The 12,884-nt window shown below is 50.1% G+C and overlaps 2 protein-coding genes across 3 annotated transcripts in view; one reads left to right on the plus strand and one right to left on the minus strand.

Moving 5' to 3' along the window:
- Nucleotides 1-1,562, minus strand: part of COMMD7 (COMM domain containing 7) — a 92,883-nt gene extending 91,321 nt beyond the window's left edge. Inside the window, exon 1 of the mRNA XM_077872734.1 lies at nucleotides 1,318-1,562. Within this exon, the coding sequence (XP_077728860.1) occupies nucleotides 1,318-1,412 (95 nt within the window). The 5' untranslated portion in view covers nucleotides 1,413-1,562. The remainder of the gene's footprint in view (nucleotides 1-1,317) is intronic.
- The window catches only part of DNMT3B (DNA methyltransferase 3 beta), a 44,605-nt gene continuing 32,451 nt past the window's right edge, over nucleotides 731-12,884 (plus strand). The window contains exons 1-2 of one of the 2 annotated variants that reach the window (XM_077872722.1): nucleotides 8,457-8,601; nucleotides 8,805-8,927. The gene's annotated coding sequence lies outside the window, so the exon portion shown is untranslated. Of the gene's footprint in view, nucleotides 874-8,456; nucleotides 8,602-8,804; nucleotides 8,928-12,884 lie in introns of those variants that run through there. The other variant, XM_077872721.1, reaches the window with a different exon arrangement.

Below are 12,884 nucleotides of genomic sequence, written 5' to 3' on the forward strand. Positions count from 1 at the left end.
CGCTCCGGGCGCTCTCCCGGCCCCTCAAGATGGAGGACAAAGGCCCTGAGGGTGGGGGGAAGGGCCGCTCCGAGGGTCCGGGGGCGCGGAGTGGCTGGGCCGCCGCGCCGGGTGGGAGCAGCGGGGAGGCGCGGCCGCCGCGTGGCTCGGGTGGGGGCGCTTCCCTGTCGGCCGCGCACCCGGGCCCGGGGTGTGCGAGCGGGGCCCGCGGGCGGGGGCGGGGGCGGGGGCGGGGGCTCCCCCCGCGTGGGTGTGCGCAGGGGGCACGGCGGCGAGCACCCCGAGCAGCCCCCGGGGCCGGTTAGCCGCGGGCGTACCTCGGCGGGCGGCGGGCGGCGGGCGGCGGGCGGCGGGCGGCGGGGCACGGGGGCGGCGCCCGCGGAGGAGGGGCGGGGAGGTCCGGGGCGATTTCAAATTTCCCTCGTCCCCACCCGCCGCCCCCCCGCGCCCGGGGCCCGCGCTGAGTGGCTGCGGCGGGGGCGCCCCCGGCTGGGGGCGGGGCGAGAGCGGGGCCGGGGCTACAAGGGGCCTCGGCGCCGCCCCCTCCCCACCCGCTCGCTGCCCGGGCCGGCCTGCGCTGCCCTCGCCCTCCGCGCGGCAGCCGCCCCCTCCCCGCGCCGCGGCCGCCGCCCGCGTGGACGCCCCGAGCGCCCCCCGACGGACGCCACCGGCCCGCTGGCAGGCCAGAGAGCGGGCGGCCGCCGCGCCCGGCCGGCAGCGCGGGGGTTAAGCGGCCCAAGTAAACGTAGCGCGGCGATCGGCGCCGGAGATTCGCGAGCCGAGCGCCCCGCGCGGCCGCCCGCCGGCCCCCCGCCAGCCTGCAGCGGCCCGCGGCCCGACCGCGGAGCGGCGCCCGAGCCAGGCTCTCGGCAGGTGAGCGCCCCGCGGCCCCGGGGAGGCTCGGGCGTGCGGAGTCCGGGGCCTGGTGGGGGAGGGGGCGGCCGCGGGCTGCCGGGAGGGACCCTCTGCCTGGGACGTCAGGGGCCGCGGCTCCCCCCCGGCCGGAGAGCGGCTCGCCTGGGGAGGAGCGGCGCGCGGACCCCGCGGCGGGGACGGGGACGGGGACGGGGGCGGGGGCGGGGGCGGGACGGGACGGGACGGGCGCACGCGACCTGCGGGGGCACGAGTGGGAGGGAGACCCGCGGTAGCCCCAGCAGCCCCACCAGGGAGAGGGGTGCGTCCCCAGGGAGGAAGACCGGTGGGACCGGTGGCCTTCGCGGGGTCTGGGGTCTGGGGTCCGGGGTCCAGGGCAGGACGTGTCCCTCTTGGACGGAAGGGAAGCGGGAAGGTGTTTGGCTCCATCGCAGGGGTCCTTACCTGGCCTCGCGCTCGCAGGGAGCCTCCGAAGAGGCGGGGGAAGCTGGTGTCCGTCCCTTAGGACTTGGACCCGTGGGTTTCAAGCGAGGGACCATTTGCCCCGTTCTCGGGGCGAGAGGAGGACGACCGGACGTGGGTGCGGGCGAGCGGGTGGGCCGGGGCGCCCCCAGAGCGGGGTCTCGGGGTCTCCCGTAGAGGAGGTGCCCCAGCGAGGCACAGCGGGGCTGCCAGGACCCCCTCGGAGCGGCTGGCTTCTCCCGGTGCACACCTGGCCGGGGAGGAGCCGGGTCGAGGTGGCGCCGCCCTGTCGCGGTCACGCTGCCTGCCCTGGGGGCTCACTTGCCATTTTCCCCCCTCTTCCGGGATGAAGCTGGTCCCACTTTCCAAACTCCACAAACTGAGGTCTCGACCTGTAGCGAGCGCCACCTCCCAGAAGCACCGCTTCCTTGCCCCTGTGATTGTTGGAGGGTAGATGCTGAGTCCCACTTGGCAGGACTAAAAGTTGGAAGCCGGGACAGACTCCGGGGCGGACGTGGCGAGTTCGCGGCCAGGAGCCGCTCGTGGGCTCCGGCTTTCCCCGCTGGGTTCACTCACCTGTGGCAGAGAAGGGCAGCCGTCTGCGCCCAGCCCCACGCCTGTGCTTCTACCTCCAGCTTGCCTTTCCCCCCTTATCCCCTGGCCTGAGAGACAGGGCCCTTGGGCTTCCCGGTGACCCCCCCCCCCCCCCAAGCTGAGAGGGTGCATGAAATAGAGAATTAAGGACAGAGGATGAATTTTGAACTGCATCCTGATTTCTGGGTTTCGTGGGTTTGGACTGTGGTAGGTTTCCCGGAGAGGGATATCTCTCCACCTGAGGGCTCGGGACACTGAGCCTACCTCTGCCCTCCTCCCCAGCACCTGCTGTGGCTTCTTGAGCCCCCACCATTGGGGTACCAAGGCCGCCATAATTTTTCCAGGGTGGAGAGGATGGTAACTATTTTATAGGGCTGGTATACAGTATAATCACTCAATAAAGTCGGCCACTGTTGGCATCCTTGGGAGGTAAGGTGGCTGCCCTGTTCCGAGCACCCACAGGTCTTTGCATGTATTTCAATCTGTCCCAGCAAGTCCATTTCTCTCTATGCCTTAGTTATTACATCTGTGAAATAGGAATGATTTACTAATAACCCCAGTTGTATAAAAATGCAATCAGTTTTATGCATGATTTAACCTCTAATGTTCCATGTTCCTTAGATGTGTGATGGGTATAAAAAGGCCCCTACCAGACTAGGTTTGGGTAAGGGCTTGATAAGATAATGCCTGGCATAGCAGGTGATGAATGTTGACCTCTGTATTAGTTTACCAATAGCCCCTCTGTTTAGGATAGCCATTAATGAGAACTAGGGATGAAGGGAGAGACTGCTGCTGCCCTGCCTATCCTGCCTTCCTCCTAGGTATTCTATCCCTCTCAGTATGAACGCATTTCCAAATCATTGTCCTCCACTTGGGAGTTGGCAGGAAGGAGCGCCTTTGTTCCATTTTGAAAGGATCCAGGGTTATTCTTTTATGGGATGGGGCCGTTTTTACCTCCCACAGCCCCAGAAGCTTGATGTCTACCTTGGAGGCATGCTTGCAGAGCTAAGTGAGGTCATTACCTTTCTTTGTTGGGGTGGAGGGGGCTCAGACAAAGGCATTGGGACTGGCTGCATCCTGTTCCTTAAAGTCCGTCATGCCCCCCACCCCCAAAAGCTAGGAGGGGAGGAGAGTATCTGAGAGCTGCAGGGGGTGAAAGGGAGGAGCAAGGGAGGTGGGTTTGGGGGAAGCTACTTCCCTTCCAGTCCTTCCTCAGCCACGTGGGACTTGCAACCCAATGATGCCTGTCACCCTTCATTGCAGCCCAGGGACCTGCTTCTTATTTGGGGTTTGAGCAAGTTCTCCTTCCTGGAAAACTTACCTTAGGATTTCTTTGTCTCAGACCAGATCTCATGCCAGCTCTCCTGCCTTCAGGCCCAGAAACCTTGTCCAATTTCATCAGAGCTGGTCCTTATTAAATCTCTTAACTCCTCTTGGGTCCTATATACCATGACAAGTAATCCTATCCTCCTCCAGCCCTTAATAGGTACAGGGTCACAGCTCTGGATAGAATCCTTGTGTTAGTGAGGTTGTTTTATTTTTTAAAAGATTTTATTTATTTATTTATTCATGAGAGACACAGAGAGAGAGGCAGAGGCACAGGCAGAGGGAGAAGCAGGCTCCATGCAGGGAGCCCGACGTGAGACTCGATCTTGGGTCTCCAGGATAAGGCCCGGGGCTGCAGGGGGCGCCAAACCGCTGCGCCACCAGGGCTGTCCAGTAAGGTTTTAAATCATGAGTTGAGGTTGATTTCTAAGTTTCTTGGTGGACCAGAGAAGTACTGAATTGCTCATTTCATTTGGAGACCATCCTTTTCTTTGTAAAGTGATGTGCAGATTTGTCTCCCTTCTTGTGGGGGAGGATATCTTTTTTAGTTGATGGGACTGAGGTGCTGGGCAAGTTAAGTTGCTTCTGTACCTTGGCGGGTAGGGCTTTTCAGAACACTGCGCATCTGCCACCATCCTAGGACAGTTCTTCCCTCCAGAGGGGAAGAACCCTTCTGCAGGGGTTCTGTGGCTGTGGCTGCTGGAAGTGGCCTGGTGAATCCAGAGGGATCCTGAATGTGGATCACGTTTCCTGGAGATCCTCGTTCCTTCCCATCTGTGAAGTGGGCAAAAGTCCACGCCTACCCAGTATAGTTGTCATCAGGACTAAATGGAATCCAGATCCTTTTAGTATGGTTGTTCATTCACAAAATAAATAGGTGGGGGCCCTAAAGTTGACTCTTTAACAATGCAGGGTTTAGGGGCATTGATCTACCCCCCACACTTGAAAATCCAGTTTAACAGAACTCCCCCAAAACTTAGTAGTCTACTGTCTCCAAATGAAATGAGTGGCCAGAAACCTTACAGAAACCTTAACAGGGACACCTGGGTGGCTCAGTTGGTGAGCTTTTGCCTTTGGCTCAGGGTGTGATCCCAGGGTCCTGGGATCCAGTCTGGCATCGGGCTCCCTGCAGGGAGCCTGCTTCTCCCTCTGCCACCTCTGCCACTCTCTCTGTGTCTCTCATGAATAAATAATATATTAAAAAAAAAGAAACCTTAAAGATAAGATAAACAGCCTATTAACATTGTGCATGTTCTATGTATTCTATGATTTATTCTAAGAATACCTAACCTTTTTATAATAATACCAATTTATATTATTTTATTTTATAATACCAATTTATAATAATACCAAATTTTCTTTTGGTATTTCTAGGCTATATAGAACATCTGAGTTTTTTCAAATTGTTGCAAGTCTCCAAAATATTCAATATATTTGTTAAAAAATCAACATCTAGGGGCAGCCCAGGTGGCTCAGCAGTTTAGCGCCGCCTTCAGCCCGGGGCCTGATCTTGGAGACCAGGGATCGAGTCCCATGTCAGGCTCCCTGCATGGAGCCTGCTTCTCCCTCTGCCTGTGTCTCTGCCTCTTTCTCTCACTGTGTGTCTCATGAATAAATAAATAAAATCTTTTATTTTTTATTTTTTTAATAAATAAAATCTTTAAGAAAAAAATCAACATCTAAGACACCTGTAGTTAAAATCCCTATTGTAAAATAAAATAAAATAAAATAAAATCCCTATTGTTTAGGGTCAACTGGATTGTAAAGAACTTGTTATCCACTGGGTTATATTACCGTCTGAGGCAAAAAAAGGGGCTTGGGCATTAGAATCAAGCCTGGAAAAAAAAAAAAAAAAAAGAATCAAGCCTGGATTTACATACTTAATTCACTCCATTTATTTATTTATTTTTTTTAAATTTTTATTTATTTATGATAGTCACACACAGAGAGAGGCAGAGACACAGGCAGAGGGAGAAGCAGGCCCCATGCACCGAGAGCCCGACGTGGCACTCGATCCCGGGTCTCCACGACCGCGCCCTGGGCCAAAGGCAGGCGCCAAACCGCTGCGCCACCCAGGGATCCCTCACTCCATTTATAAATCACTGGCTTGATCCTCAGTTGCTCCATTTGTACAATAGGCCAATGATGATTGGCCAATTGCAGGGGGGGTTTATGTCAGTAGAGTTGGTATAGATTAAAAAATTCAGTAAATGTTGCATGTTATGGGGAAGAGCGGGGACTTTTTTTTTTCTTTTCTCAGATATTATTCATGAGAATACACAGAGGAGAGGGGCAGAGACCCAGGCAGAGGGAGAAACAGGCTCCATGCAGGGAGCCCGACCTGGGACTCAATCCCAGGTTTACAGGATCAGGCCCTGGGCTGAAGGCAGGCGTTAAACCGCTGAGCCACCCGGGCTGCCTTGGAGCATGGGACTCTTGATCTCAGGTTGAGTTCAAACCCCATGTTGGGTGTAGAGATTATTTAAAAGACACACACATTAAAAACTAATTTTGCATGTTATAAACTAAACACTAAAATATTGGCAAGTGGTTATTTACTTCCTGAGCAAAACACAATCCCAGTTACCATTCCTGAGTTTTTTCCAGGGAATAAGCAAAGAATGAGGATGGCCATTTATTTTTGTGTAGGGAATTGAAATATTTCAAGAAATGTCATTCAAAAAAAATTTTTTTTCAAAAAAATGTTTGATGTAAGGCAAAATCAAATTTACCATCTTCAGATGCCAAGAAGAAACTAGTTATCACCTGCAATTTCACTGTCGCAAGGTAATGTTTTGCTTTCAGTTTGGGGCCTCCATTTCTATGTAGACAGGAGGAGGAGGCCTTTCTAAGAAAAGGGACCGGAACCCAAGGGGAGTAGTGTGGCAAGGAAAGGTGACTCAGTTGGTGAAGTCCTTTGAGAGCATTGTGGTCACTCCTTAGAGAGCATTGTGGTCACCCCTGGGCCTGGCTTCTCAAGCAGCTGTAGAGCAGTGGGAAGAGATCCTCTGGAATCTGCCACCATTGACTTCTGTTATTTTTTTTACCAGCTTGCCTGATCAAAGTTGTTTCTCACTTCCCCTTGAAGAGATTTTCATTCATTAAAACCTTACCATCTATGGCTCTGCCTTAGTGCAAACCCCTGCCTGACCTCTACTTTCTCTTTCTTTTAAGCTTTAGTTTGGTCTCAGGGATCAAACTCAAAAATTTTCAGTAAATCATCTTATTTATTTTTAAAAAGATTTTATTTGAGCAAGAGCACAAGAGGGGAGAGGGGCAAGAGGGAAGGAGAAAAGCATACTCTTGAGTATAGAGCCTGATGCAGAGGTTGATCCCACGACCCTGAGATCATGACCTGAGCTGCAGTCACACTTAACTGACTGAGCCACCCAAGCGCCCCCAAAATTCTTTTTTTTTTTAAATTGTCTTTGTAGTCTTGGAAATGTATGGGAGACAATGGTAGCCATTGTAAGACTGGAAGGAGATTAGAAATGGATTTCCACAATTGAGAATTGATGGGTTTGAGAGTCATCTGTGGGTCAAGGTTTTTTTTTTTTTTAATAAAGATTTTTAAAATTAATTTACTCATGAGAAATAGAGAGGCAGAGAAACAGGCAGAGGGAGAAGCAGGCTCCATTCAGGGAGCCTGATGTGGGACTCTCTCTGTCTCTCATGAATAAAAAAAAAAACAAAACTCCAGGATCACAGGATCACCTCCTGAGCCAAAGGCAGATGCTCAACTGCTGAGCCACCCAGGTGTCCCTTGTTGGTTTTGAAGAGTTCTTGTCCCAGAAATTCTATGTGCAATTGTGTCCTCCTCTTGTTTTTTTTTTTTTTTTTTTTTTTTGATACATCTACGTGAGGCTATTTTTGTTTAGTGCTCAAACCAATATTTCTGAGGGTGTTTTTTTTTGTTTTGTTTTGTTTTTTACTGTTTTCATTTTAAATAGTTTTGAACATGATCTTCATGATTGAGAAGAAGCATCAAAACTCTGGGTATTGGGCAGCCCCGGTGGTGCAGCGGTTTAGCACTGCCTGCAGCCCGGGGTGTGATCCTGAAGACCCAGGATTGAGTCCCACATCGGGCTCTTTACATGGAGCCTGCTTCTCCCTCTGCCTGTGTCTCTACCTCTGTGTGTGTGTGTTTCTCATGAATAAATAAATAAATCTTAAAAAAAAAAAAAACTTTGGGTATTGAACTGGAACTTTTCTTTGTGGGATAGCGACTCATACTTTGAGCCTCGCTAAAGCTGAAGGATGTTCTCTACATTTGGGTCTGTCTTATTCCCTAGAGCAGGGGGATCTTCCAGTGTCCTGCCTGGGAGGTAGAGGCCTGGCTGCAGGGAAAGGGTACTGGAGAGTTTGCAGGATCAGGCAGGTATCCTCCTCTAGCCAGACTGCAACACAGGAGTGGGGGCCTCTAGAAGAGACTAACCTGTTCTTTCCTGTCTACTCTGTAGCCCCACCTTCTGAGGTTAATTGAGTCTCTTTCGAAGCAGCATTTGTTTGCTGTTGCAAGTGGACCTGCTTGGGCCACAGCTGGGGCTGAAACACAGGTCTCCAGCTCCTGGAAAGGGATGGTGCCCTTTTGGTTGGCTGGTATTCCTGCCAGCGCAGTACTGGCTGCTGGCATCCTGGCTCCATGAATGAGTGCTGTATAGCTTGACTAAGGCATTGGTCTGCCTGAGTTCTATAGCTGTGGCTCTACAACCTGGAGACCTTGAAGGGGTGCGTGGCAGAAGGAAGCCTACTTACCTGGGCTGTGATAAGAAATGCGGTTAGGGATGCCTGGGTGGCTCAGCGGTTTAGCACCTGCCTTCAGCCCAGGGTGTGATCCTGGAGTCCCAGGATGGAGGATCAAGTCCCATGTCAGGCTGCCTGCATGGAGCCTGCTTCTCCCTCTGCTTCTGTCTCTGCCTCTCTTTCTCTGTGTGTGTCTCACAAATAAATAAAATCTTAAAAGAAAAAAAATGAAGTCTTCAGGCTAGATGCCTGAAAGGTCAGGTGCTGTGGCAGGGATTTTCTGGGTCCTGGGTTATGTGGGAGACAGTGTACAACAACTGGATGATAGGGTTCAGAAAATTCTGAACAAATGTGCACAGTAACATGGCAAAATACTGTCCTATTGAACTCCTGGCAAAAGGGTCTCTATAGTGGAAGAGCAATTTAGCTTTTGGGATAAACTAACCTTGTTGTTGTCTTTCACCTAGCTTTTTCTCTATCACCCTCCTAAACCAGCTGGCAGCTCCATGAGCACAGGCTGTCTGGCCTTTGTCTGCCCGGGATTCTCTGTGCTGAGCATGGCTCCTAAAGAAAGCATAGCGGGAAGTCCTTTCTGATGCATGGGTAAGAGTGGCCTTTGCCAGTGTCCTGATGTGTCCTAGGATGTTATATGTTAAGCTATAAGCAGAGTACAGAGTAGTTGCTCAGTATTAGATAGGATTGTTGCCATTATCTAAGGCCATGCATCTAAGCAAGGAGTAGAATGTGGATTGAAATGCTGTTATATTTCTTGGAGACATTTGTTCCCACCTGACTTGGACCCACAGAAGTGGCAGGATGTATAGACCTGTTGGGTTAAGACACTCCAGAGGATCTGCTTGTGCCGACTACTTTGTCTGCAGACTTGCTTCATCATCCTGTTGAGATGGGCAGACTCCAACCCATACCAGGTAATTATAGCTAGTTTTTTTTTTTTTAAAGATTTTATTTATTCACGAGAGACATAGAGAGAGGCAGAGACACAGGCAGAGGGAGAAGCAGGCTCCATGCAGGGAGCCCGACGTGGGACTCGATCCCGGGTCTCCAGGATCATGCCCTTGGCTGAAAGCGGTGCTAAACCGCTGAGCCACCTGGGCTGCCCAATTATAGCTAGTTTTTAAAAAAGTGGTTTATGGGAGATAGTAGCTCTTTTAAAAAGCTAATTTCAGGGTGCAATTTCTTTATTTTTATAGGTAACACCTAGTTACAATTTATTTCTTGACATGAGAACTTTTAAGATCTGCGGTCTGCAACTTCCAAAATATACAATAGTTCAGTCACCATGTTGTACATTACCTCCTTAGGATTTACCTATCTTATAACCAGGAGTTTGTACCTTTCAAACCGATTTATCCTACTTTTTTACCCATTTATCCTACTTGCTATTTAAGTGATCTGTACACCCATTTATCCTACTTGCTATTTAAGTGATCTGTACACCCAATGTAGGGCTCACTCAACCCTGAGATCAAGAGCCACATGTTCTTCTGCCTAAGCCAGCCAGGTGCTCCACAAAATTTGTCTTTTTGTTTGAAGATTTTATTTGAGAACAAGAGAGCACCAGCCAGTGGAGAGGCAGAGGGAGAAGCAGATTCCCAACCCAGCAGCCCTCCCAGTAGGGAGCCTGATACAGGTCTCTGTCCCATGACCCTGGAATCATGACCTGAAGCAAAGGCAGACATCCAGGCAATTTAGCCACCCAGGCACTCCCCATTTTTTTCTATTAAAAAATAAGTTTAAAAAAGGAGTTTCTGATTATGGTGGAGGTAACCTGTAAATCCTCTCATCTTGAATCAAATATAAATGCTATCTAAATTTATTTATTTATTTATTTTTAAAAGGTTTTGTTTATTTATTCATGAGAAATAGAGAGAGGCAGAGACACAGGCAAAGGGAGAAACAGGCTCCATGCAGGGAGCCCAACGTGGGACTTAAACCCGGGTCTCCAGGATCAGGCCCTGGGCTGAAGGTGGCACTAAACCGCTGGGCCACTGGGCTGCCCTCTAAATTTATTTGAATGCAGAGTTAACTCCCTAGGAAAATCTGGGGGCTAGAAGAGGGAACCAGAAATGAGAAAAGGTGTGAACTAAGGGATGTTCAAGACCTTTAAGAAGAAAATTGATGAAACTTTAAAGTAAGGATAGATGAATACTTACTTATGCTAGAACTATGATGATTAAAAGTGGTGCTAAGGGATAAATACCAAAAGGAAAAGAGTACCCAGAAGCATTTTACATATATAGGAGAATTTTATAAAACGAGTGGAGTTTGGACATAGTCTTCATTAAGTGTTTGGCTTTCCTTATAGGGAGAAAATGAGATCCCTACCTCTTACCATATACAAGTATCTATTTACAAAATATTTTTAAATTTTTTTCTAAAGATTTTTATTTCACGAGAGACAAAAAGAGAGGCAGAGACATAGGCAGAGGGAGAAGCAGGCTCCATGCAGGGAGCCCGACGTGGGAATTGATCCCCAGACTCCGGGATCATGCTCTGAGCCAAAGGCAGATGCTCAACAACTGAGCCACCCAGGGGTCCGTCCCTATAAAAATTTTATTTCTTTGAGAGAGTACAAATGGGGGTAGTGGCAGAGAGAGAGGGAAAAGCAGGCTCCCTATCCAGCAGGGATCCTGGGGTCATGACCTCAGCCAAAGGTAGACCCCTAACCAACTGATCCTACCCAGGTGCCCCCATTTTTTTTTTAAGATTTTGAGGGCGGCCCAGGTGGCTTAGTGGTTTAACGTCGTTAGTGTTGCCTTCGGCCCAGGGCCTGATCCTGGAGATCCGGGATCGAGCCCTACGGCAGGCTCCCTGCATGGATCTTGCTTCTCCCTCTGCCTGTGTGTCTGTGCTTTCTGTCTTTAATTAATAAACAAATAAAATTAAAAAAAAAAAAAAAGATTTTGAGGGCAGCCCGGGTGGCTCAGTGCTTTAGTGTCCTTAGCATCGCCTTCGGCCCAGGGCCTGATCCTGGAGACTGGGGATTGAGTCCCAAGTCGGGATCCCTGCATGGATCCTGCTTCTCCCTCTGCCTGTGTCTCTGTGCTTTCTCTCTCTCTCTCTCTGTGTTTGTTTCATGAATAAATAAATAAAATCTTAAAAATAAAAAAGATTTTGAGACAGAGAGAGAGCAAGCAGAGGGAGGGGCACAGAGAGGAAGAAGAAGAGGGAGATGGAGAGGGATAAGAAGAAGCAGACTCCCTGCTAAGGATGGAGCCTGACACAGGACTCAACCCCAGGACCCTGGGATCCAAAGGCAGGTGCTTCACCCAGGCGCCTCTGCAAGTAACTTTAGGTTGACAAAACTTGAATGGCTATTTTGTTTTTTAAAGATTTTATTTATCTATTCATAGAGATGCAGAAAGAGTAGCAGAGACCCAGGCAGAGGGAGAAGCAGGCTCCATGCAGAGAGCCTGATGTGGGACTCCATCCAGGGTCTCCAGGATCACGCCCTGGGTTGCTGGTGGCGCTAAACCACTGTGCCACCAGGGCTGTCCTTGAATGGCTATTTTCAAAGGAGGAAATGCTTCTTGAACAGCTTCTGACTGTAAACGTAAATGGGCTTGTCATAGTTGACTCACAAGCTATGCTCCTGAGAGAACTGACTTTACAGTTTGAAAGAACTGCTGGAGAAACCTGGCTTAATGCCTATTTTAACATATTAACAACTGAGATTGTGTTATTGTACAGACTTTCACTTGAAGACAGCTTCATCTCCCTAGTCCATACCTCATTCACCACTTCTCAACCAGGATCCTGAAGTATGGCTGCATGGGATTTAGCCAGTTTCTTTTGATGGTCATTTGTTTGCATCTTTTGCCATGATAAGCAGGATAGCAGTGATCATCCTTGCATGTAGTTGTTAAGAGCTTTACCAACTGGGGTCGATTCCTAGCACTAGAATCCTATGTAACACGATATGGACACTTGGCATTTTCAATCATACTGTAGGTTTGCCATCTTAAAGGATGAATCTGTCTCCACTGCTTCCCTATGTAGAGAGTTGAGGTTTAAGGCACTGGCTGTAAAAAATAAATAAGTAAAAAAATAAAAAAAGGCCTGGCTGTAACAACAGGAATCCCCTGCCATGAGGGGCAGCACCAAGACTGGCTAAACAGAAAATGGTCTCTCTTCCCTTACCCTCTAGGGGAGAGGGCAGAGGGCTGATCGACTCCAGCTTTGCTAAGGGACACTGGCCACAGGAGTAAGTATGGCAGCTATTAATAATAATAATAATAATATTTTATTTATGCATTCATAGAGACACAGAGAGAGAGGCAGAGACATAGGCAGAGGGAGAAGCAGGCTCCATGCAGGCAGCCTGACATGGGACTCAATCCCAGGTCTCCAGAATCACACCCCAGTGTGCCCGCTGCGCCACCAGGGCTGCCCAGTATGGCAGCTCTTAGAATCCTCAGATTCTTTTTGATCGATCATTCGATCGATCGATCTATCTATCTATTTATTTATTTATTTTAAAAGATTTTATTTATTTATTCATAGAGAGAGAGAGAGACAGAGACACAGGCAGAGGGAGAAGCAGGCTCCAGGCACCGGGAGCCCGACCTGGGACTTGATCCCAGGTCTCCAGGATCACGCCCTGGGCCAAAGGCAGGCGCCAAACCGCTGCACCACCCAGGGATCCCTAAAGATTTTATTTATTCACGAGAGGAACATACCCAGAAAGGTAGAGACACAGGCAGAGGGAGAAGCAGTCTTCCCACAAGGAGCCCGATGCAGGACTCTATCCTGGATCCTGGATACTGGCCTCACGCCCTGAGCCAAAGGTAGATGCTCAACCTCTGAGCCACCCAGTTGTCCAGAATCCTCAGCTCCTTGTTCTGCCCCACCCATCATTGTCTGAG

This window comes from Canis aureus, chromosome 26 (assembly GCF_053574225.1).
Source record: "Canis aureus isolate CA01 chromosome 26, VMU_Caureus_v.1.0, whole genome shotgun sequence".
NCBI classification, from domain to species: domain Eukaryota; kingdom Metazoa; phylum Chordata; class Mammalia; order Carnivora; family Canidae; genus Canis; species Canis aureus.